The sequence below is a fragment of the Panulirus ornatus genome, chromosome 1 (genome assembly GCF_036320965.1).
Source record: "Panulirus ornatus isolate Po-2019 chromosome 1, ASM3632096v1, whole genome shotgun sequence".
Lineage (NCBI taxonomy): Eukaryota > Metazoa > Arthropoda > Malacostraca > Decapoda > Palinuridae > Panulirus > Panulirus ornatus.
The window spans coordinates 20,563,143-20,591,131 of record NC_092224.1 but is presented as its reverse complement, the minus strand read 5'-3'; the positions used below and the strand labels follow the sequence as shown (position 1 = coordinate 20,591,131).

The 27,989-nt window shown below is 41.6% G+C and overlaps 1 protein-coding gene across 1 annotated transcript in view; it reads right to left on the bottom strand.

The window, feature by feature from the left end:
• Window positions 1-27,989, bottom strand: part of LOC139762577 (uncharacterized) — a 228,574-nt gene that overhangs the window by 135,250 nt on the left and 65,335 nt on the right. Inside the window, exons 3-7 of the mRNA XM_071687618.1 lie at window positions 16,129-16,395; window positions 8,613-8,921; window positions 8,366-8,443; window positions 657-797; window positions 107-228 (exon numbers count right to left, since the gene is read on the bottom strand). Of these exons, the coding sequence (XP_071543719.1) occupies window positions 107-228; window positions 657-797; window positions 8,366-8,443; window positions 8,613-8,921; window positions 16,129-16,395 (917 nt within the window). The remainder of the gene's footprint in view (window positions 1-106; window positions 229-656; window positions 798-8,365; window positions 8,444-8,612; window positions 8,922-16,128; window positions 16,396-27,989) is intronic.

The following is a 27,989-nucleotide window of genomic DNA, read 5'->3' as shown; positions in this document are numbered from 1 at the left end:
GTAGAAGTACTTAAGAACTTTGGAGGAAGTGAAAAGCCTGAATTTCAAAAAGTGCCACGTGAGGGATGAGAGTTCTGAACCTTTGAGGTGTAGGGAATCTTCCTACCTGGCTTCTCTTCGTCCTCGTTTGTCATCTGGGTGTGAGTGGACTATGTTGTGGAGGGCTTGTGCTGCTCTAAGTCGTGTCTCTCTAGTTGGTGCAACATCACCATCACCGCCATGAAGAAGCTAGAAATTTACAACATATCCCATAGTCATAAAATATTATAAATTAAATGTTCATGTTGTCATTTTTCTTGAATACTTTTAATAAGTAAAAGGCATTTTACTTTCAGTATCAGAGGCATCAGTCAGTTCTAAAATAATTCAAATATGCTTATATATTTGGAACTTCCATTTACATTCACTTGTCTCATTTTTCAAATAAAGCTTAAATCAATAATATTTCAATAGGTTTAAGTGTTACAGAATGTGGAGCTCATAATACTTTACAATATTCTTCATTCATTTATAGAACAGACATAAGAGGGTATTACACACAGCACAATAAATAACAATGGAAGCTATATTTTTGAACTAAGTCACAAGGAAACATTACATTTAATGATCACAAAGCTGCTTGAAATAACAAGCAAGACAGACCCAACTCCAAGTACCTGTATTAGTAAGGGTAGACAGCCAGACTGCCTCATGGCAACACAAGAGTCAGGGGATGAGGACATAGCCAAGAGTGTACGGCTCATGTCATCACGGTCACCCGAGGAAAACATGGAAAGAAGACCATAGACCATCTCCACCTGCCATAACACAGTAATCAGACACATGCAGCAAAGCAATGCTTGAGCAACTGTCAGCCAATAGTTGCAATGCACTTCAAGACCTTTAAAATCAAGCAATATACAGTAGTCTATATCATAAACTTATAAAATATATGCATTTGTGTTATCGTGTGCTTGGGTTAACAAACGATGATTTATGTTTTCCTACATTTCAAAACAAAAATACAATATATATATATGCTATCATCTTCATCCCTATTTACAAAGGCTGGGTTCATTACATATAACCTCTTGCTTCCTTCATGCACATGTCCTCAACTTCTATCCAAGTATGCTAAGTGCTTGAGTAAACAAAAGACTGCCACAATAATATAAACAAATCCTTTTTTTCACTTTATAACAAACATACCATGAGGGTTCATCAAGCAAAACAAAGTCTCCATTCACTACTTCACCCTTATATACAGTACGTTTCCACAGCACAAAATCAGGGATAAATGTCCTGTCATTCACATCTGAATTATCACTGGAGAAAAACAATCCCCTCACTTCATCAGTTCATCTCTTGTGGTTTACCTCTTCTCTTTGAATCTTCAGCCACATATCATCAACTAATAATGTGTCATATTTTCTACATGGTCAGACAATAATATGAGACTTCCAAATACTGGTGTCTCTTTCTATCATTTTTTTTCATTTAGTGCTCTAACGTTACATCTAACTAATTCCAACTAAACTACATCACTTAGTTTGTTCATTTCTACTTCTTTTATTTCTTACCTATGCAGACCTAGGAAAACAAAAGTTTCACATCTGTACATTAGGTTTGTAACAAGCACTCCATGCAAGATTCTCAGACAACAAACATAAATTCTTCCCATTCACCAGAGTTTTCAGTATAACTTTTGCATTCAAAACAATATAAAATGCACATGATTCTTAAGGAATGCTGTTAGTGTCCATACTAAAACAATATGCAAAATTCATCTTTTATCTCTTTTCAGAAGAATATCTTTGGCATTCAAACAGTTCACTTTATAAAATGTGATGGCATCAACATACTTTCAGGGTTCTAACCAAAACAGGTGCAATAATAAAAGAACAAAACCTGGGAAACAATAAATCATCAGTACTTAGTCTTACATTCTCTTTTGCCAACTCTTTTTCCTCCACATCAATGATCAAGCAACAGGCGCAATTTCAAATTCTGAATGGTGGGTAATGAAACGAACATAGTCCAACAAAAACACTAAGGTCTCTGGTTACAAATGACCTACAATGGACTCCCATGGTGTAAAGGTTAGCGTTCCTGACCATGATGCATTCATGAGCCACCCAGGGTCGAGCCCATAGGTTTGAATCCTAGTTGCGGCAGTTGGTCCACAGTCAACCCAGCTGTTCATCCACCCCAGGGGTTGGTTGATAAAATGGGTACCTGGCTCAGCTAGAGAATGAGTATGAACGAATGTGGCTTTTTTTTGTCTGCTTTCCTGGCGCTACCTCACTGAGTCAGGGGTGTAGCGATGCTGTTTCCTGTCAGGTGGGGTAGCAACAGGAATGGATGAAGGCAAGCGAGTATGAATATGTAAATGTGTATATATGTATATGTCTGTGTATACACATGTATATGTATGTATATACTGATATGTATATGTGTGTATATGGGTATCTCTGTATATGTACATACATGTGTATGTGAGTGGGTTGGGCCATTCTTTTGTCTGTTTCCTTGCCCTACCTCACTGATACAGGAGATGGTGATTAAGTATAATAGAATATATGGGGATTGGGGAAGAGCAGTGCGGTTTCAGAAGTGGTAGAGGATGTGTGGATCAGGTGTTTGCTTTGAAGAATGTATGTGAGAAATACTTAGAAAAGCAAATGGATTTGTATGTAGCATTTATGGATCTGGAGAAGGCATATGATAGAGTTGATAGAGATGCTCTGTGGAAGGTATTAAGAATATATGGTGTGGGAGGCAAGTTGTTAGAAGCAGTGAAAAGTTTTTATCGAGGATGTAAGGCATGTGTACGTGTAGGAAGAGAGGAAAGTGATTGGTTCTCAGTGAATGTAGGTTTGCGGCAGGGGTGTGTGATGTCTCCATGGTTGTTTAATTTGTTTATGGATGGGGTTGTAAAGGAGGTAAATGCAAGAGTCCTGGAAAGAGGGGCAAGTATGAAGTCTGTTGGGGATGAGAGAGCTTGGGAAGTGAGTCAATTGTTGTTCGCTGATGATACAGCGCTGGTGGCTGATTCATGTGAGAAACTGCAGAAGCTGGTGACTGAGTTTGGTAAAGTGTGTGGAAGAAGAAAGTTGAGAGTAAATGTGAATAAGAGCAAGGTTATTAGGTACAGTAGGGGTGAGGGTCAAGTCAATTGGAAGGTGAGTTTGAATGGAGAAAAACTGGAGGAAGTGAAGTGTTTTAGATATCTGGGAGTGGATCTGTCAGCGGATGGAACCATGGAAGCGGAAGTGGATCATAGGGTGGGGGAGGGGGCGAAAATTTTGGGAGCCTTGAAAAATGTGTGGAAGTCGAGAACATTATCTCGGAAAGCAAAAATGGGTATGTTTGAGGGAATAGTGGTTCCAACAATGCTGTATGGTTGCGAGGCGTGGGCTATGGATAGAGATGTGCGCAGGAGGATGGATGTGCTGGAAATGAGATGTTTGAGGACAATGTGTGGTGTGAGGTGGTTTGATCGAGTAAGTAACGTAAGGGTAAGAGAGATGTGTGGAAATAAAAAGAGCGTGGTCGAGAGAGCAGAAGAGGGTGTTTTGAAATGGTTTGGGCACATGGAGAGAATGAGTGAGGAGAGATTGACCAAGAGGATATATGTGTCGGAGGTGGAGGGAACGAGGAGAAGAGGGAGACCAAATTGGAGGTGGAAAGATGGAGTGAAAAAGATTTTGTGTGATCGGGGCCTGAACATGCAGGAGGGTGAAAGGAGGGCAAGAAATAGAGTGAATTGGAGTCATGTGGTATACAGGGGTTGACGTGCTGTCAGTGGATTGAAGCAAGGCATGTGAAGCGTCTGGGGTAAACCATGGAAAGCTGTGTAGGTATGTATATTTGCGTGTCTGGACGTGTGTATGTACATGTGTATGGGGGGGGGGTTGGGCCATTTCTTTCGTCTGTTTCCTTGCGCTACCTCGCAAACGCGGGAGACAGCGACAAAGTATAAAAAAAAAAAAAAAAAAAAAATGTGTGGAAAAATAAATAAATAAATATATATATATATATGTGTGGAAATAAAAAGAGCGTGGCTGAGAGAGCAGAAGAGGGTGTTTTGAAATGGTTTGGGCACATGGAGAGAATGAGTGAGGAAAGATTGACCAAGAGGATATATGTGTCGGAGGTGGAGGGAACGAGGAGAAGTGGGAGACCAAATTGGAGGTGGAAAGATGGAGTGAAAAAGATTTTGTGTGATCGGGGCCTGAACATGCAGGAGGGTGAAAGGAGGGCAAGGAATAGAGTGAATTGGATCGATGTGGTATACCGGGGTTGACGTGCTGTCAGTGGAATGAATCAGGGCATGTGAAGCGTCTGGGGTAAACCATGGAAAGCTGTGTAGGTATGTATATTTGCGTATGTGGACGTATGTATATACATGTGAATAGGGTTGGGTTGGGCCATTTCTTTCGTCTGTTTCCTTGCACTACCTCGCAAACGCAGGAGACAGCGAAAAAAAAAAAAAATTATTTATTTGCTTTGTCACTGTCTCCCGCGTTAGCGAGGAAGCGCAAGGAAACAGACGAAAGAATGGCCCAACCCACCCACATACACATGTATACACATACACGTCCACACACAGCACATATACATACCTATACATCTCAATGTATACATATATATACACACACAGACACATACATATACCCATGTACATAATTCATACTGTCTGCCTTTATTCATTCCCATCGCCATCCCACCACACATGGAATAACAACACCCTCCCCCTCATGTGTGCGAGGTAGCGCTAGGAAAAGACAACAAAGGCCCCATTCGTTCACACTTATTAGTCTCTAACTGTCATGTAATAATGCACCGAAACCACAGCTCCCTTTCCACATCCAGGCCCCAGAAAACCTTCCATCGTTTACTCCAGATGCCTCACATGCCCTGGTTCAATCCATTGGCAGCATGTCGACACCGGTAAACCACATCATTCCAATTCATTCTATTCCTTGCACGCCTTTCACCCTCCTGTATGTTCAGGCCCCAATCGCTCAAAATCTTTTTCACTCCATCCTTCCATCTCTAATTTGGCCTCCCACTTCTTGTTCCCTCCATCTCTGACACATACATCCTCTTGGTCAATCTTTCCTCACTCATTCTTTCCATGTGACCAAACCATTTCAATACACCCTCTTCTGCTCTCTCAACCACACTTTTTTTTATTACCACATATCTCTCTTACCCTTTCATTACTTACTTGATCAAACCACCTCACACCACATATTGTCCTCAAACATTTCATTTCCAACACAGCCACCCACCTCCGCACAAACTTATCAATAGCCCATGCCACACAACAATATAACATTGATGGAACCATTATTCCTTCAAACACACACATTTTTGCTCTCTGGAATAACATATTCACCATTTCCCAGGTTAGTGGGGTGGCGACGGGAACACATGACTGAGCCTTAGAGGGAAAAATCCTCCCTTGGCCCCCTTGTCTGTTCCTTCTTTTGGAAAGTAAAACAGGAGGGGAGGATTTCTATCCCCCTGCTTCCATCCCTCTTAGTCGCCTTCTGCAGCATTCTTTCTCCTCTATCCTATATATACTTGGATCGGGAGCTGTGGTATTGGTGCATTACGCATAACAGCTCATGTATGGATGTGAGTGGATTTGGCCTTTCTTTGTCTGTTTCCTGTTGCTACCTCATTGATGCAAGGGGCGGTGATCAGATGTAGGAAAGAATAAGAAAATGTATAAGTTATATGTATATATCTTTTCTTTCATGCATTTATGCAGTTTCCCTTGGAGCATGTTGGTGTCAGGAATGGATAAAAGTGAGCAAATATGAGTATGTACTTGTGTATATATGAGTATGCATATGTATGTGTACATATGTGTGTGTGTGTACATGTACATATAAATGTGCATATGTGCCTGTTTTGCAGCGCTGCCTTGCTAACGCGGAAAATGGCGATCAAGTATGAATGGTCTGTGGGACCTGGATGTGGATGGGAGCTGTCGTTTTGGTGCATTACACATGACAGATAGAGACTAAGTGTGAATGAGTGTGGCCTTTTTTTTCTGGTGCTACCTTACTGATACAAGGAGTGGTGATGCTGTTTCCTGTGGGGCTGAGTTGAGCTGGGAATGGATGAAGGCAAGCAAGTATTAATTTGTACATGTGAATATATATGTACATGTCTGTGTATGTATATAAATGTATGTGTATAAGATATGTATATAGATAAGTGCATGTATGTATACACGAGTAGATGGGTCTTTCTTAATCTGTTTCCTGGCGCTACCTCATTGACGTGGGAAACTGCAATCAAGTATAATAATAATAATAATAATAATAATAAGAATAATAATAATAATAATAATAATTATAATAATATATATATTATATACTCAATCTCTGTTTCCCGTGTCAGCGAGGCAGTGCCACGAAACAAAGAATGGCCCATCTACTCATATACACACACACACACACACATATATATATATATATATAGTGAATGTAGGTTTGCGGCAGGGGTGTGTGATGTCTCCATGGTTGTTTAATTTGTTTATGGATGGGGTTGGTAGGGAGGTGAATGCAAGAGTTTTGGAAAGAGGGGCAAGTATGAAGTCTGTTGGGGATGAGAGAGCTTGGGAAGTGAGTCAGTTGTTGTTCGCTGATGATACAGCGCTGGTGGCTGATTCATGTGAGAAACTGCAGAAGCTGGTGACTGAGTTTGGTAAAGTGTGCGAAAGAAGAAAGTTAAGAGTAAATGTGAATAAGAGCAAGGTTATTAGGTACAGTAGGGTTGAGGGTCAAGTCAATTGGGAGGTAAGTTTGAATGGAGAAAAACTGGAGGAAGTAAAGTGTTTTAGATATCTGGGAGTGGATCTGGCAGCGGATGGAACCATGGAAGTGGAAGTGGATCATAGGGTGGGGGAGGGGGCAAAAATTCTGGGAGCCTTGAAGAATGTGTGGAAGTCGAGAACATTATCTCGGAAAGCAAAAATGGGTATGTTTGAAGGAATAGTGGTTCCAACAATGTTGTATGGTTGCAAGGTGTGGGCTATGGATAGAGTTGTGTGCAGGAGGATGGATGTGCTGGAAATGAGATGTTTGAGGACAATGTGTGGTGTGAGGTGGTTTGATCGAGTAAGTAACGTAAGGGTAAGAGAGATGTGTGGAAATAAAAAGAGCATGGTTGAGAGAGCAGAAGAGGGTGTTTTGAAATGGTTTGGGCACATGGAGAGAACGAGTGAGGAAAGATTGACCAAGAGGATATATGTGTCGGAGGTGGAGGGAACGAGGAAAAGTGGGAGACCAAATTGGAGGTGGAAAGATGGAGTGAAAAAGATTTTGTGTGATCGGGGCCTGAACATGCAGGAGGGTGAAAGGAGGGCAAGGAATAGAGTGAATTGGATCGATGTGGTATACCGGGGTTGACATGCTGTCAGTGGATTGAATCAGGGCATGTGAAGCGTCTGGGGTAAACCATGGAAAGCTGTGTAGGTATGTATATTTGCGTGTGTGGACGTATGTATATACATGTGCATGTGGGTGGGTTGGGCCATTTCTTTCGTCTGTTTCCTTGCGCTACCTCGCAAACGCGGGAGACAGCGGCTCAACAAAAAAAAATATATATATATATATATATATATATATATATATATATATATATATATATATATATCCCATACATGCACATATATATACATACACATATCAACATAAGACATACACTATGCATACACAGACATTACATACATAAACATGTACATATTCATACTGGCTTGCCTTCATCCACTCCTGGCACTACCCTGCCCCAAAGGAAACAGCATTGCTACCCCTGCTTCAGCGAGGTAGAGCCAGGAAAACAGATGAAAAAGGATACATTCATTCACACTCAGTTTCTAGATAGATAGCATTATTGGGATGGCCTTGATTAGGGCCTCAGCTGCCTATGACGTCTCAGTCAGCATTCAAAAAAAGAAAAAGATAACCATGAAAACGCCCAGTTCAGCAGAAATACATCACTTCTCGTTTTTTATACTTTTATGATGTTTCACGTATTTTCCCCTCTTCTTTATCAATTCTTCTGAAACTACCTGAAAAACACTTTTTTCTTATCAATACTGTTACTGCTTATTCATTTTATGAGAATTAAACATGCTACCATCCCAGCATTACTTCTTCCTCTTAATCTTAGTTCAAAAGCTTTTACCTAATGTTTTCGCTACCATAAAAGTCTACCTAAATGATCATCATTCTCTTTACCATTTTCATTACTTCCATTAATGAATAAAGAACTAATGTTACAACACTGTCAAAACAAAGACAGAATGCACACCTCCTGTGAGAAACAGACACAAAACAATCTATTAGAACTGGATATACGGTACCTTATTTGTAAGGAGTTGCTGAGTACTTTGAGCACGCCTGTTTGTGACACTTGAAGTTGCCATGATCCCTGGTACTTCCTGTCAATGAAACAAACTCTTCTGAATAAACAATCATTGTGTGTGAGTTTAAAATCTACTTTGGGCTTTCAAATAATAAATTACTCTTTACATCCATAAGAACAATTCATAAGAAAGTAATACTATGAATGAAAAGTAAAAATCCTACATAAGGTTTTGCATCACATACCTGATTATTAGTTTTATATGGCATGCCCATGGAAGCTGGACTAGAGTGCCACAGAGCCTTTTCGAAAGGCCAAGTGCCCCGTAACACTGCTTCGATTGCTGGAGGCATTTTTCCAGGGGGTATTTGGTGTTGTTGCAATAAAGTATCAGTAGGGGATTCTAATTCATCAGATATCTGACTAGTAAGAGTTGGTCTCCCTTTGGTTTGACTGCCACCCTCACTCGAGTGAAGAGTGAGGGTGTCAGAATGTAGTGAGTCCATTTCTCGGATCTCACTGATATCGTCAGTTGTTGCATCTTCATCTCGGAGCTGTTGGTGCATACAATACCATATCAATAAATTTGCCACCAAAAGTAACTTGGCACAAAATAAATTAGAAAAAGCTATACACTTCCATAATTTGTAAATACCAACAAAGATATTAATAAAAGACTAAAAATCACACACTCCATTTCAGTAAGTTCAAAACATTGTATGTTACAAAAGGAAGTGTTAGAGATGGGGGTCTCATGTGCTTAAGCTCCCTCCATATACTGAACAAATAGGCAAAGTAATGACAAATACATTAAACAAACTATAGACCCAGCAACTGATTCACCATCAATACAGCACTAGATCTCATTTACACACACAACAACAGCCTGGAAATCAAGAACACCAGCAATATTATCCCATTTGGTAAAACACACATTATTAAAGCCTGAATATGCTGCCCAAGAAGTAATGAAAAATAAATGAAAAACTCAGACACAAGTAGATGATACAAGGAAGGAAATTTTACAAAGGGGAACAACCTCTGGAACATTAATTGGGACATAGACTTCCAGTGAGAGAACAAAAAACTAGTAAAAGAATTTTCATGAAGCCTATCAAGAGGAAGTCTGTGCAAAGGAAGAAGAATACATAATGGGAGTTAGAGAAGAAATGAACATAGATCAAAATATAAAAGGTCAAAGAAGAGATGACAGCATGGAAAAGACAGAGGGGCAACGCAGCCAGGCAGTAGTAGTATGGTACTGTATGTGAGAGCAAGAAATGAATGGGGGGGTGGGGGGGATAAGGAAAAGCAAAGAATAACACTAAAAAATTTTTAACATGGCAAACTTTAATTCTAAAATGTTCCACGGATTTTATTAGCAGGAACCTTTCAATTAAAGAAGAAATAACTACGCAGAGTCAGGTTAAGAGAGAAACTGATCATCAAAAAATAATACTAGAGATTGTACAGGTAAATGATAAGTTCTAAGGCTAAGACATTTTCACAGTAAAAAACATATTATTGCCACAACAATCTTCTAGGATGGGAGAAAGACCAGGAAGCAATGAAATTCTTACAAAAGATGGAAGAAGGTTTATTAAGAATTTGCATTATGTGCAAGCCAAAAAAAGTCTCATGCCAAATCTTGTAGATTTCCTTAGTAAACATCATCAGGCTGCATGCTCCTGAGACTGCCATCTGTGATTGCCCATCCCTCACTTGTAGTATCCCACAAGGTATAAAGAAGGAACTCTTGTGTTTCCTTATCCTTGTAAATAATGCTCTGATGGAAGCAACTTCTCAATGAAAATGCAACGACAAATCTACCATCGGTATCAGCATTAACCAATGTTCACCTTAACAGCGTTCAGAATGTTTTTGATCATCAGCAACCAAATAAAGTCTTTGTTACAGATGGGTCCTCAAGAAAACAGATTTCCTTTCCCCTAATGTATGAACAGGCAATAACACACAGATTATGACATGCATACATACTTGGACATAAGCATAAGGCATACCTAAAAAACAGTTATCTAACATCACACTTGAGTCCTATCGTCCAACACAGCAGAATCAAGTGTGATGTTGGGATTTAAATATCTTTGTTGAGTACTAGCCCTTGATGAGGTGGATTGTCTCCACGAAACTTGTCTTGCCACATGTATAGAAAAACTACATGCTAAATAAAATTGTACGAACTCCTACTGAAGTGTGATTTCACCTTCATAATAAAAAGAGTGAGGCTGAGAGAGCACAGGAGGGTGTACTGAAAGAGTTTAGTTACATGGAGAGAATGAGTGAGGAAAGATTGACAAAGAGGATATATGTGTCAGAGGTGGAGGGAACGAGGAGAAGTGGGAGACCAAACTGGAGGTGGAAGGATGGAGTGAAAAGGATTTTGAGTGATCAGGGCCTGAACATACAGGAGGGTGAAAAGCCATTCACTTTCCTCCCTTCCTACACGTACATGTGCCTTACATCCTCGATAAAAACTTTTTACTGCTTCTAACAATTTATCTCCCACACCATATATTCTTAATACCTCCCACAGAGCATCTCTATCAACCCTATCATATGCCTTCTCCAGATCCACAAATGCTACATACAAATCCACATACATATATATATGGATAGCGCAAGGAAACAGACGAAAGAATGGCCCAACCCACCCACATACACATGTATATACATACAGGTCCACACACACAAATATACATACCTATACATCTCAACGTATACATAGATACACATACACAGACATATACATATATACGCATGTACATAATTCATACTGTCTGCCTTTATTCATTCCCATCGCTACCCCACCACATGAAATAACAACCCCCTCCCCCTCATGTGAGCGAGGTAGCGCTACGAAAAAACAATAAAGGCTACATTCGTTCACAGTCTCTAGCTGTCCTGTATAATGCACCGAAACCACAGCTCCCTTTCCACATCCAGGCCCCACAGAACTCTCCATGGTTTACCCCAGACGCTTCACATGCCCTGGTTCAATCCATTGACAGCATGTCGACCCCAGTATACCACATCGTTCCAATTCACTCTATTCCTTGCATGCCTTTCACCCTCCTGCATGTTCAGGCCCCAATTGCTCAAAATCTTTTTCACTCCATCCTTCCACCTCCAATTTGGTCTCCCACTTCTCGTTCCCTCTACCTCTGACACATATATCCTCTTTGTCAATCTTTCCTCACTCATTCTCTCCATGTGACCAAACCATTTCAATACATCCTCTTCTGCTCTCTCAACCACACTCTTTTTATTACTACACATCTCTCTTACCCTTTCATTACTTACTCGATCAAACCACCTCACACCACATATTGTCCTCAACTATCTCATTTCCAACACATCCACCCTCCTCTGCACAACCCTATCTGTAGCCCACGCCTCGCAACCATAACATTGTTGGAACCACCATTCCTTCAAACACATCCATTTTTGCTTTCCGAGATAATGTTCTCGCCTTCCATACGTTCGTCATGCTCCCAGAACTTTTGCTCCCTCCCCCAATCTGTGACTCACTTCTGCTTCCACGGTTCCATCCGCTGCCAAATCCACTCCCAGACATCTAAAGCACTTCAATTTGTCCAGTTTTTCTCCATTCAAACTTACCTCCCACCTGACTTGTCCCTCAACCCTACTGTACCTAATTACCTTGCTCTTATTCACATTTAGTCTCAACTTTCTTCTTTCACACACTTTACCAAACTCCGTCACCAGCTTCTGCAGTTTCTCACCTGAATCAGCCACCGCCGCTGCATCATCAGCGAAAAACTGACTCACTTCCTAAGCCCTCTCATCTGCAACAGACTGCACACTTGCCCCTCTCTCCAAAACTCTTGCATTCACCTTCCTAACAACCCCATCCATAAACAAATTAAACAACCATGGAGACATCACGCACCTCTGCCACAAACCGACATTAAATGAGAACCAATCACTTTCCTCTCTTCCTACTCGTACACATGCCTTACATCCTCAATAAAAACTTTCCACTGCTTCTAGCAACATGCCTTCCACACCATATACTCTAAATACCTTCCACAGAGTATCCCTATCAACTCTATCATATGCCTTCTCCAGATCCATAAATGCTACATACAAATCCATTTAATTTTCTAAATATTTCTCACATGCATTCTTCAAAGCAAACACCGGATCCACACATCCTCTACCACTTCTGAACCCACACTGCTCTTCCCCAATCTGATGCTCTGTACATGCCTTCACCCTCTCAATCAATACCCTCCCATATAATTAATTTCCCAGGAATACTCAACAAACTTATACCTCTGTAATTTGAACACTCACCTTTATATATATATATATATATATATATATATATATATATATATATATATATATATATATATATATATATGAGTATAGGTACAGTAGGGTTGAGGGTCAAGTCAATTGGGAGGTAAGTTTGAATTGAGAAAAGCTGGAGGAATTGAAGTGTTTTAGATATCTGGGAGTGGATCTGGCAGCGGATGGAACCATGGAAGCGGAAGTGAATCATAGGGTGGGGGAGGGGGCGAAAATTCTGGGAGCCTTGAAGAATGTTTGGAAGTCGAGAACATTATCTCGGAAAGCAAAAATGGGTATGTTTGAAGGAATAGTGGTTCCAACAATGTTGTATGGTTGCGAGGCGTGGACTATGGATAGAGTTGTGCGCAGGAGGATGGATGTGCTGGAAATGAGATGTTTGAGGACAATGTGTGGTGTGAGGTGGTTTGATCGAGTAAGTAACGTAAGGGTAAGAGAGATGTGTGGAAATAAAAAGAGCGTGGTTGAGAGAGCAGAAGAGGGTGTTTTGAAATGGTTTGGTCACATGGAGAGAATGAGTGAGGAAAGATTGACCAAGAGGATATATGTGTCGGAGGTGGAGGGAACGAGGAGAAGAGGGAGACCAAATTGGAGGTGGAAAGATGGAGTGAAAAAGATTTTGTGTGATCGGGGCCTGAACATGCAGGAGGGTGAAAGGAGGGCAAGGAATAGAGTAAATTGGAGCAATGTGGTATACCGGGGTTGACGTGCTGTCAGTGGATTGAATCAAGGCATGTGAAGCGTCAGGGGTAAACCATGGAAAGCTGTGTAGGTATGTATATTTGCGTGTGTGGATGTATGTATATACATGTGTATGGGGGTGGGTTGGGCCATTTCTTTCGTCTGTTTCCTTGCGCTACCTCGCAAACGCGGGAGACAGCGACAAAGCAAAAAAAAAAAAAAAGAATACTTCCCACGTATTCCCTGCGTGTCGTAGAAGGCGACTAAAGGGGAAGGGAGCGGGTGGCTGGAAATCCTCCTCTCTCTCTCTTTTTTTTTTTTCCCCAAAAGAAGGAACAGAGAAGGGGGCCATATGAGGATATTCCCTCAAAGGCCAAGTCCTCTGTTCTTAACGCAACCTCGCTAACATGGGAAATGGCAAATAGTATGAAAGAAAATATATATATATATATATATATATATATATATATATATATATATATATATTTTTTTTTTTATACTTTGTCGCTGTCTCCCGCGTTTGCGAGGTAGCGCAAGGAAACAGACGAAAGAAATGGCCCAACCCCCCCCCCCATACACCTGTACATACACACGTCCACACACGCAAATATACATACCTACACAGCTTTCCATGGTTTACCCCAGACGCTTCACATGCCTTGATTTACTCCACTGACAGCACGTCAACCCCTGTATACCACATCGCTCCAATTCACTCTATTCCTTGCCCTCCTTTCACCCTCCTGCATGTTCAGGCCCCGATCACACAAAATCTTTTTCACTCCATCTTTCCACCTCCAATTTGGTCTCCCTCTTCTCCTCGTTCCCTCCACCTCCGACACATATATCCTCTTGGTCAATCTTTCCTCACTCATTCTCTCCATGTGCCCAAACCATTTCAAAACACCCTCTTCTGCTCTCTCAACCACGCTCTTTTTATTTCCACACATCTCTCTTACCCTTACGTTACTCACTCGATCAAACCACCTCACACCACACATTGTCCTCAAACATCTCATTTCCAGCACATCCATCCTCCTGCGCACAACTCTATCCATAGCCCACGCCTCGCAACCATACAACATTGTTGGAACCACTATTCCTTCAAACATACCCATTTTTGCTTTCCGAGATAATGTTTTCGACTTCCACACATTCTTCAAGGCCCCCAAAATTTTCGCCCCCTCCCCCACCCTATGATCCACTTCCACTTCCATGGTTCCATCCGCTGCCAGATCCACTCCCAGATATCTAAAACACTTCACTTCCTCCAGTTTTTCTCCATTCAAACTCACCTCCCAATTGACTTGACCCTTAACCCTACTGTACCTAATAACCTTGCTCTTATTCACATTTACTCTTAACTTTCTTCTTCCACACACTTTACCAAACTCAGTCACCAGCTTCTGCAGTTTCTCACATGAATCAGCCACCAGCGCTGTATCATCAGCGAACAACAACTGACTCACTTCCCAAGCTCTCTCATCCCCAACAGACTTCATACTTGCCCCTCTTTCCAAAACTCTTGCATTTACCTCCCTAACAACCCCATCCATAAACAAATTAAACAACCATGGAGACATCACACACCCCTGCCGCAAACCTACATTCACTGAGAACCAATCACTTTCCTCTCTTCCTACACGTACACATGCCTTACATCCTCGATAAAAACTTTTCACTGCTTCTAACAACTTTCCTCCCACACCATATATTCTTAATACCTTCCACAGAGCATCTCTATCAACTCTATCATATGCCTTCTCCAGATCCATAAATGCTACATACAAATCCATTTGCTTTTCTAAGTATTTCTCACATACATTCTTCAAAGCAAACACCTGATCCACACATCCTCTACCACTTCTGAAACCACACTGCTCTTCCCCAATCTGATGCTCTGTACATGCCTTCACCCTCTCAATCAATACCCTCCCATATAATTTACCAGGAATACTCAACAAACTTATACCTCTGTAATTTGAGCACTCACTCTTATCCCCTTTGCCTTTGTACAATGGCACTATGCACGCATTCCGCCAATCCTCAGGCACCTCACCATGAGTCATACATACATTAAATAACCTTACCAACCAGTCAACAATACAGTCACCCCCTTTTTTAATAAATTCCACTGCAATACCATCCAAACCTGCTGCCTTGCCGGCTTTCATCTTCCGCAAAGCTTTCACTACCTCTTCTCTGTTTACCAAATCATTTTCCCTAACCCTCTCACTTTGCACACCACCTTGACCAAAACACCCTATATCTGCCACTCTATCATCAAACACATTCAACAAACCTTCAAAATACTCACTCCATCTCCTTCTCACATCACCACTACTTGTTATCACCTCCCCATTTGCGCCCTTCACTGAAGTTCCCATTTGCTCCCTTGTCTTACGCACTTTATTTACCTCCTTCCAGAACATCTTTTTATTCTCCTTAAAATTTAATGATACTCTCTCACCCCAACTCTCGTTTGCCCTTTTTTTCACCTCTTGCACCTTTCTCTCTCTCTCTCTCTCTCTCTCTCTCTCTCTCTCTCTCTCTCTCTCTCTCTCTCTCTCTCTCTCTCTCTCTCTCTTTCTCTCTCTCTCTCTCTCTATATATATATATATATATGTGTGTGTGTGTGTGTGTGTGTGTATCATCACAAATATGAAGAATGTCCAAAACAAGTGAAGAAGCATGTGAATTAGAAGAAAATAGGGAGGGCTGTACCTGGTTAGCATTGACAGCGTCCATGATGTCTGAAGGGTGTGGCATGGGTGAGGATGTCCTCTGATGCTCGTGGATGTTATTAAAGTTGTTGTGGTTGTTGCGTAGTGTGTCCTGTTGGAGCCTCTGGATGGTCTTTTCTATGGTGTTGATGGTGTGAAGGCGATGGTCACGGCGCCTCACCATCATAGCCGGCGTGCCCAGACGCTGACCCAGAGCCTCCTGCAGGCGGCACACCTCGCCCTCCACACGCCAACGCTCGCAGGCATCCTGGAAATAAGAAGATATAATGAATTGTTGGCCATTCTGACCATGATGTACGTAGAGAGGGGATGGTAACAATGGCAGGTGATGATGATGATGTGAACGTATGAGGGTGATGCTGATGTGAATGTAGGAAGGTGATGCTGATGTGAATGTAGGATGGTGATGCTGATGTGGATGTAGGAGGGTGATAATGATGTGAATGTGGGAGGGTGATGGTGATGCTGATGTGAATGTAGGAGAGGGATGGTGATGCTGTGTGAATGTAGGAGAGGGATGGTGATGCTGTGAATGTAGGAGAGGGATGCTGATGTGAATGTAGGAGGTGATGGTGTAAATGTAGTAGGGGGACATTGAAGGTGATGCTGATGCAAATCTAGGAGGGTGATATTGATGTGAATGTAGGAGAGCGATGCTGATGTAAATGCAGGAGGGTGATATTGATGTGAATATAGGAGGATGATGCTGATGTGAATGCAGGAGGGTGATACTGATGTAAAAGTGAGAGGGTGATGCTGATGTGAATGTGGGAGGTTGATGCTGATGTAAATTGGGAGGGTGATACTGATGTGAGTGTGGGAAGGTGATACTGATGTAAATGTGGGAGGGTGATGCTGATGTATATGAGACTAAAACAGCAAGACAAGTTTCTGAAAGAGATGCGACGTCATGATGCGATAACATTCTTTAAGGGGAGGTAGAAACTGCAGATGAGTTTAGATATAAAGGAGTAATGTTCAGTAATGTCTGAAGCAGAGATACTGAAAGTTAATGTAAATTCCTGCAATAGACTATGTAGACCGCATACACCCTCGCTTTATGTTTGGCTCCTGTTTTTATTCGCAAAGATGAAAGTAAAATCAAAGATAAATGTGAGAAAATGAAGCTGGAAGCTGGAGTTCATGACAGAGATGTACAAGAGACACTGACGATAAACAATTTTACTCTATCAAATTAAACAGAACTCTTGTAAACACTTTCGTTGTCAATAAATATACTCCTTTTTTACCTATTCATTTACCGACATATTCGACAGTTGTAAATATCAACTTATCTAAACAAGTCATATATACCTGTTCGAAGAGTACAACACAGCATCACCTTTGGAGAAGACTTTCACAACAGATCGATCAATAAACTTACACGGATTAAAATAATCTCCCTCAATGACTAACTGGGGAAGATATACATGATCTTTTACCATATGAGTACATCCACTCGTCCTGAGCGGTCCTCCTGCCTCAAACTAATGCCCGACACTGAGTGGGGACATAACTCCCGACTCCTGACAAGGGGTGCTAACAAAGGGTTCGCAACAGAGGTACGATCTCATTTGTGCACGAAAGGTACATACATACATGCACAGCGGTTCTCAAGGCGCGCAACCCAACTACAACTGTAATACAAAATCGGGAAATTTCCAAGTACAGAAAAGGCCCGAGGTAAGGGATAACGATAATAATAATATCAGACGCACATTTCTATAGATAAGCCTTAATTTTCCCAAGTTGGAGCTTTATATCTTGTGTACACATTTCTTGGTCAAAGAAATTCCGTAGATGGAAATTTCAATCATATTTACTGTACTATGTTTATATATCCACTAACTTTACACGATGTTTATATATCCACTAACTTTTATCATGAATACACAATCGACGGCTCACGGGTAGCATGGAGCCCGAGATACCTTAAGTAAGGGGTGAAGAAAACATAATCAAACTAACAACTACCCAATTTCAATAAATACCTAACCCCAAAGATCAGTATCCATACTTACATGAGTTCTAAGTTTCTATCTGTACATGTTTATCTGTGCGTGTGTGGTGTTAAAAAAAAAAAAGGAGAATTACGATTTAAATGTGTAAAAATTAGGGCTTGCATAATTTCAGAGGCCCGAGCTTATGATGGCCAGTGCCTATGGTGACCTGGGCCAACATCCCGCCGTCCCGTTGGTCTGTACAGATTGGTGCTGGACGGCGGGACCAAAGTGTGATGTTGGGAATCAAATAACTTTGTTAAGTACTGGCACCTGATGAGGTGGATTGTCTCCACGAAACATGTGCCACATATATCGATATATTAAATGTTAAATGAAATTGTATGAACTACTGAAGTGCGATTTCACCTTCATAATATATATATATATATATATATATATATATATATATATATATATATATATATATATATATATATATATTATCCCTGGGGATAGGGGAGAAAGAATACTTCCCACGTATTCCCTGCGTGTCGTAGAAGGCGACTAAAAGGGGAGGGAGCGGGTGGCTGGAAATCCTCCCCTCTCTTTTTTTTTTTTTTTTAATTTTCCAAAAGAAGGAACAGAGAAGGGGGCCAGGTGAGGATTTTCCCTCTAAGGCCCAGTCCTCTGTTCTTAACGCTACCTCGCAAACGCGGGAAATGGCGAATCGTATAAAAAAAAATATATATATATATATATATATATATATATATATATATATATATATATATATATATATATATATATATATGCATCATCATATTATTATTATTACTAAAATTACCATTATTATCATTCATGACCTCTGGACTGTCATGGACAAATAACAAAAATGTAATCATACTTAATACGGCAAATTATAATGGGTCTATATATTACTAAGTAAGCACAGTTTTACATACAGAATTAAATGTGCACAATCTTCCAATCACCTGTGTACAAGTACTTCTGTGCAAGACATTGATCATGCTGTATACAAGTGTCATGAGAGAGATATGGACATTGAGCGAACCATCTCAGACTGGAGGACATTAAAAACGTTACTTCGCACAAGGTAAAGACGCAAATTTACAATTACATGACAATTTGCTCCGTTCCTAGTTGTTCTGACTGATTAGTTGTCATCAATTATGACTACTTCCTTGATATGCTTCTATACAATACGACTGATATAACTCAGAAGTGTGATTGGATTTACAAATCTGTTCGCATCTTTTTCGGAATTGACGCCACTGAGCTGAGAGAGAGAGAGAGAGAGAGAGAGAGAGAGAGAGAGAGAGAGAGAGAGAGAGAGAGAGAGAGAGAGAGAGAGAGAGAGAGCAGTCGGTGAGTTAAGCTGCCAGATGTTACTTTTGACGTCAAGCTGTGTTTGTGGAAGTTAAAGCTTGCTCGGTATATCTTCCTTGGTCCTGACATGTTATGATTATTCTACCTAATAGTTCTTAATCGCCAAAACGGTAGTTTGGACATTTATCCGTGAAGGAACCCGTTAGAGCAGAACGGCCAAAATACAGACACGCTCACGGAATTTTTGGGGGGCTTTTAAGCAAGAAAGAACCTTGTGTGGGCTCCATATCAAATTATATTTATAGACGAAGAGACAGATGTCATGCATATATCCTAATATTTAAAACTGTATAATTCCGCTAATGGTAGGGAGGAGATAATGATAAAAATAGATCAGTTAAATCGAATTATTTCAAGCGGGAAACATGTAAACATAAGCAAAAACACAATCTACTGATAATGCACTACGTAAGGATAGGATTGCTGCTGTTGCTGCTGCTGCATACCGCAGTATAACATGCAGGCAAAGCATAAATGTTCATGATTCAGTCGCAGTCACTGATTATAAATTCCACACCGGTGGGTCCTATGCAGCAGCCTACTTCGCCTACTTACCACTACCGAAATGTTCTCAAGAAGGATCCATCCTTTTTCTACCATGGCAATATTAACGTAATCTTGTACATACTTCGATGACCACACGCTTCATCCTCTGCACAGACATATGATGTCGAACTTAATCTATTCAAAAGCTTTGTATAGCATATAGATTTCCCAGGAATTATACAGGTACATATATCAGAAAAGCCAAAATCAGTCTGTTTTGATGCTCCAAAACAACCGCGGAAACCAAATGCAAACAGTAATCCATTTTTCCTTTACACACACACACACACACACATATATACATATATATACATATATGTATATATATATATATATATATATATATATATATATATATATATATATATATATATATATATATTCCCTGGGGATAGGGGAGAAAGAATACTTCCCACGTATTCCCTGCGTGTCGTAGAAGGCGACTAAAAGGGAAGGGAGCGGGGGGCTGGAAATCCTCCCCTCTCGTTTTTTTTTTTTTTTTCCAAAAGAAGGAACAGAGGAGAGGTCCAGGTGAGGATATTCCCTCAAAGGCCCAGTCCTCTGTTCTTAACGCTACCTCGCTATTGCGGGAAATAGCGAATAGTATGAAAAAAAAAAAAAAAAAAAAATATATATATATATATATATATATATATATATATATATATATATATATAAGCGGCAATAAGTCATAGGGTGGATGATAGAGGGGAGAAGGTTCTGGAGGCGCTGAAGAATGTGGAATGAGAACGTTATTTGGGAGGGCAAAATAGGGCATGTTTGAAGGTATAATATTCCCTACACTATTATATGGTTGCGAGGCATGGGCTACAGCTAAGGCTGTGCAGAGAAAGGTAGAAGTGTTGGATATAAAATATTTGAGGAAAGTATGTGGTGTAAGGTGGTTTGATCGAATACGTTATGAAAGGGTAATATATGTGCGGTAATAAAGAGTGTGGTTGAGAGAACAGAAGAGGGTGTGTTGAAATGGTTGGGAAATATGGAGAGAATGTGTGAGAAAAGGTTGACAAAGAAGATATGTGTGTCAGAAGAGGCGGGAACTAGGAGAACGATAAGATTGAATTGGAAATGGAAGGAGAGTGAAAAAGCTTTTTGAGCGATCAAGGCCTGAACATTCAGAAGCGTGAAACGCGTGCGCTGGATAGTGAATTGGAATGATATGGTATACAGTGGTCAACATGCTGTCAATGGACTAAACCAGGGCATGTGAAGAGTCTGGGGGTAAACCATGGAAAGGTGTGTGGGGCCTGGATGCGGACAAGGGATCTGCAGTTTCGATGCATTACACATGACAGCTAGAGTTCGGATATGAGCAGATGCAGCCTTTCTTAGTCCGTTCCTGGCGCTACTTCGCTAACACGGAAAATAGCAATCAAACATAGAATATATATATATATATATATATATATATATATATATATATATATATATATATATATATATATATATATTGCTTATATTTTCCACAGAGCAAACCAGCTGAAAAAATGTGAAGCAAGCGTTATCAGCAGAATTTATTTAAAACGATTCGGAACACCAATGATGCCATTAAATACGATTGTCAGTGTGTAATGTGACGTGCATTTTGCACGTCACCCGCCATTAACAGGAAAGCGGATGAGGATGTCCTTCCGCACCCCTAACCTAACCTCACACGTTCGTGAAAGAAAATCTGGATTTGTACGTCAACTGTGAAGCTTTGAAGGCAGGTTTTACCGTATAACAATATGTGAAAATATGACGTAACCAAGAGCTTACATAAAGTGCCATTTTAACAATATAAAGTATTTCTGAGAAGTTTCGACCGCTTGTCTAGCAGTACTGAATATTTACATACTTCAGGGTGACGTTAAGTCCAACTACTCTGCATATATATCTATCTCCTATACATCTATCTCGACAACCATAGTCACATCTGAGACCCTTGCTCCCACCATCATCCCCTTTATCTCGCATCAATACCATCACCACAGCCTAATCTACCACCACTATCCTCCCACTAGCAACCCGCTACTACCATCACCATCTTCCACCAAAAGTACCACACCTCTTTACTACCACCATCGCTATCACTGTCGACTGCACTATCTACCTCTACTTCCATAACTACCACCACCACCATCTTCCTTTATCATCGCCATTTTCCACTACCATCAGAGGAACAACACCATAACAACCTTCCTCTTGTGCAAACCACCACCACTACCACGACACTTGCCCCTCTCACCACACCCATCCACCTGCAAGGCGCACAGACACGCACGTTCAGCCTGCGCACTTGAGCACATGAACTCTCCCACTCAGGCCCACAAGCTCTCCCCAAACCTCTCCCCTCAGCCAGATAATCTCTAGAGTACTCCGTCATATCCCCGACCACAGCAGCTCCTCTGTGTCCACGCCCGACAAAGCATCATTGTTCCAGAACTTACATGACATTCCAACATGTCTCACTTAAAGCAAAGCTTAACACCAAACACAACTTTAATCAACAAATTACTCCTACTCTAACTACAAACATGAAAAAACATGCTTTATCACAATTAGGCAATTAAGTTGACTGACGGATACACGTCACGCCTAAATTTACTAAGGAACAAGCGACCGCGAAGCTAATTTCTGCTGTCAAGACCAAACTGGCTACTTCAGGATACATAAAAAGCGAGAAAACCTTCTACTTATTATTCTATTATATGCGGAAGAGTCATAATATAGCGAAAATGTTATCTTTACGGCGTAAATGATACTTATCTGTGCTTTTATGAATATTTTCTCAATAATTTTATATATTTCCATCCTTCTAGCGCTAACTTCCGGAAGATGTTAGCGACCCGGCGAGACGATTCGCCAGACCCCTAAACACTTCAGCCAAATCCACGACTACACGATTCGAAAACAACAGACGGTAAGTTAGCTTTGGAGTAATGCCTCTAAATCACCTGGATGCTAGCCCGACTACTACCGTCTGTTTTAATCTTGATGGTAAAAAATGGCCGCTGCCCGCGTGAGTTCCCGGAAACCGTCTGGTAGGGCAGCTCGCCAGGTTCCCGTGACGTCACGAACTCGGGGTTTTGGCGCGCTTTCTCTTTGTTTTTTACTTGACGTCGACGGTGCGTTATCATCCACCATGACGTTATCTCATTACCTCAAAATCATAACTTACTCGTTGCCATAAAGTGTCACATCAACCCTTCATGAGCAGACAGGGGTATTTCTATCATATGGATAATCAAGTAGTACCCAAAACAACGTTGTACGCATGTTCGCTGTCACCCGAGAGCGCTGTCTGTCTGGGTCTCTGGCTCTCGCACAATGTTGTTGGTCGCCGTCTGCCGTGACACACCCCTTGGCGCTTCGTGATAGACTGACCGCCAACCATAATACATCACACTCACACACAGGCGGCTCGATAATTCATACATACTCCATCTTGGCATAAACACCCCGTCCCTGCACCAGTAACACTTGGAGCACAGCCAGATATGACGACCTTATAATCAACCAGTTAGAACGGAGGCTTTAAGAGCTTCATAATTAACCTCGATCACGATGTTACGACCCCTGAATGCAACTGCACGGCCCCTGAGTACGACCATGTGACCCGCTATGAACCGTCGTGCTCAAGGAAAGCAGCACCTTTCTGTTCCAGGTGTGCATCATCGTAATGCCAGATGGTACCATCGTACGCAAGGACCGTACCGTCATGCTCAAGGCGTAACTTATATAAACTATCGACGATTTTCCGTAGCTAAGAACGGATCTTACCAGGCCAGCACAGTTGCACTCCTGGGTGGGTGCCTACAGTGGGCGCAAATTAACGAGAACAGATCCAACCACATGATATATAACGACCGCGTGTCACCATATACCAGCACGACACTGATGCCCCTCACTCCATCACCCCCAGCCTCCTCAAACACACACACTGTAGGTTGGATGGCCTGGCCGTACACACACTGTACATACGTATTAGTGCGGTATAATCTTAATAATGATTATATATATTATATATATATATATATATATATATATATATATATATATATATATATATATATATATATACGCAAGTAAAAACTAAGCAAATAATTCCTCTACATCTGATGACAGGGGTCGGCCTGCTTGACATGGGATGTGCATCACGTACGTAAACACATAACTTATCAAGGACAACACATGCTAATATTAACAGAGGTACGAACCCTACGGAATAAAATCAGGACCAGGTTTGGGCGCACCTGTATGTGGCTGGCTGGCATTAAGTAAATATCATAAGAGGCTAAAGCCACACATGTAAACGTAAGGATACTTGTGGACCCTGTAAGTAAACATTCAACTGGAATGAAGGATCACTTAAAAAAAGGATTTCGGCCATAAGCAGGAAAATCAAGATAGGCTTGTGAAATATCTGGAAGCTGTTAGGCTGTAATCTCTGGAGTGTAGATGACACAGGTGTGTCATAATACACATTTGTTACACCATGGTACGCATAGTTCCAAACTGGCAGACAACAGTTTACCATTAGCACAACAAGCACGGAATACTTTTGCAAAATGTTACACATGAAATCGAAAGATGCAGTTAGCATAGCACCATAAAATAATCATTAACATGCGTGTTCTAAAATTTTATAATACATTGCTTGCAGCCACAGGAAACGCTATGGAGATGCTAAAAACTGCTTGAATAAGGACCTAAAAATTGTGCCAGTCCAGCAAGGATGTATTGGCTGCGCAGGCTTGCGGACGGCAGCCTCTATCAGGTTAAGTGAGCAAAGAGCAACCTAGCAGCTTCATTGGAGACCAAGCTGTGGGGGTGCAAGACCTCCCACACCATCGTAAGGTATACGTAAGGTAAGGTCCCAGACCCAGCTGTTGGGGTAGAAGACCTCCCAAACCATCGTAAGGTATACGTAAGGTAAGGTCAGGTCCCAGACCCAGCTGTTGGGGTAGAAGACCTCCCAAACCATCGTAAGGTATACGTAAGGTAAGGTAAGGTCCCAGACCCAGCTGTGGGGGTAGAAGACCTCCCAAACCATCGTAAGGTATACGTAAGGTAAGGTAAGGTCCCAGACCCAGCTGTGGGGGTAGAAGACCTCCCAAACCATCGTAAGGTATACGTAAGGTAAGGTAAGGTCCCAGACCCAGCTGTGGGGGTAGAAGACCTCCCAAACCATCGTAAGGTATACGTAAGGTAAGGTACGGTCCCAGACCCAGCTGTGGGGGTAGAAGACCTCCGAAACCATCGTAAGGTATACGTAAGGTAAGGTCCCAGACCCAGCTGTGGGGGTAGAAGACCTCCCAAACCATCGTAAGGTGTACGTAAGGTAAGGTAAGGTTCCAGACCAAGCTGTTGGGATAGAAGACCTCTCCAAACCATCGTAAGGTATACGTAAGGTAAGGTAAGGTCCCAGACCCACCAGGCGTAGTGGTGCAAGACCTCCCAAACCATCGTAAGGTATACGTAAGGTAAGGTAAGGTCCCAGACCCAGCTGTTGGGGTAGAAGACTTCCTAAACCATCGTAAGGTACACGTAAGGCAAGGTAAGGTCCCAGACCCAGCTGTGGGGTTAGAAGACCTCCGAAACCATCGTAAGTGAACTTAAGATGACGAAATGACAGCCACATATGAGTAAGGTCATATACCAGGAGGTACAATCGTCTAACAGAACGTGTTAGAATAAGCGTGGACGTCTTTTCAATAGAAATTCGCCAAAAAAGGGTGGCTAAATACACCATACAGAACATCATACTTCCTCAGGCATAGCAATTAAAGAGACTACTCGCATCTTCCTTATATTGTTACTATCCTCATTTCTTTTCGAAAACGCCCGATGCAAAATTTACGAGAGTAACACACTGTATTGGGATCACTTGATTAATGTTACAAGGCGTTCGACGGATTATCAGAATTTACGAAGAGAAAAACTCATAAAATGCCATATTCACTCCATGAAGCCTTACTTGATGTTACAGACGCCACGTCGAAAAAAAAAAAAAATCCTAGCCATATGGCTACACGGTTTCTTAAGCCGACGGTTCAAAGACATAAATGTCCATCTTCAACATATTTAGCGGATCAAACGATTGTATCAATCAAACACAAAATAGATCAAATTAGTTATTGTCTCACCGAGTATCTGCAACGTGTAAATATTCACTGGCCTTAACCATTTCAGTGTTAAACCAGATGAATTCATATCATGAATTCCTTTTGAAAATCCTGAAAACTTACCGGTGGAAACGGATGATGATTTCTGAAATTTCTTAACCCAATGAGCACAACAGTTGATCCATGAGCACGACGGTACGACCTTTTTTTTGGGGGGGCTGGCCATCATACCCAAGGGTCGTTCTGTCGTGCTCAAGGGTCGTACCATTGTGGTCCGGGAGTTAAACCTGTGAATGATACAGTTAGAGAACCATTTAGATGATGCGTTCAAAATGTGGCATAGGCTACGTTCATCAACAATTATCAATTGCTATTGCAGAGTGTCTACAATATTAATTCTTTTCATAACGTCGTCTTTTACGGATACTAACTTGTACAAAAGCCGCAGAGAAAATGTAAAATGCGGAATAAAGATTGTTTACTCGTCATTACACATCCTTAATTATATATAACAGAACTGACACTTGTTATACATTTCTTTACATATTTTTTGAAACACCATGGAAATTTATTGGGCAAAAGCTCGCTCTAAGTATATGAAACTTATCATAAATTTCTTGAAGTTGATGGTTTTACTGCCATTAAACTGTTGAAAATAAAATGAATGACATTAGACGTTACACTTAATCGCATTTTGCAAACTGAAAAGTGTTGAGCACTAGAGTCGTGACAGACGGTGTAGGTAAATGTAGAGATTTGAATTTTTGTCTCCGTTAATTCGTACATTTTACGTTGAAATTTCCATATATTTTTTTTTTTTTCATAAATTCCAGCCAGCAGTCAGTTATCTAATATTGCCATTTCACGAATATCACAACGACGAGAGTACATGTCAGCAAATACAACGCTGATTGGTCAACTTCACCGCCTAAGAAACCCGACAAGGCTTGGCGTTCATTGGTTGGTCATGACTGCGCCGCGCTGATTAGCTGATGGGGGGGGGGGGGGGGCATGGTTTCCGCAAACCCCTCCCCCCACGACAGAAGGCGAGCCGCACCGACCAGAGCTGCACGCCCATAATGACGAGAATGATAATCAATTCATGCGGGGCAGTAGATCTTCCTTTTTCCCGAAATCCTCTCCTTTGATGGGGACATGAACGGGTGACTTGTGGTCCCGCAATAAATCCCAGGCAGCGGCCAAATGTGTGTCTCATGACACGCCTTATGCCGTACCCTACGGCACGCCCACCACGACGCCATGTACCCCAACAGGACACGCCCACAGCATCATGAACCCGTGGAGGGCGTGGGTAACATCACGTCGCATCATCGTGAGTGGTAAATAATGAAGGACTGAGCCTCTGAGGGTTGGCTGGCTCTCCCACCCCCTCCATGGATGCAATTCTCAACCCATAACCCCCGAGATAACCCCACTGAGTGCCTAATGCACACAGCGCCCCTACTGCAACCTCATCCTGTAATAAGCGTGCCTCCTGCTCTCCCTCCTTGCTCACGCCTCTCCCCTTCCTCCCATGTTTAGCGTCTCCACGTCCCGTGTGCTTCCTCCGCTGGCCCCAAGTAGGCCTTTCCTTTCTCACATTAACTCATTTGTATTCTCTCTTGTTATTATGTAATTCCAATTTCCTATCGCACAGTAGCCTGATCTCAGGACCCGTGTAACCTCATGTGATACCGTGTATACTTCTGTATGGTCATCGTGCGCCGTATAACTTCTCCCAACGTGATCAGTTCCACCCGGGTCGCGCTGGCTCAAACACCTCCGCTTGCGTGACCCAAGCGTTACCTCCTCCTTCG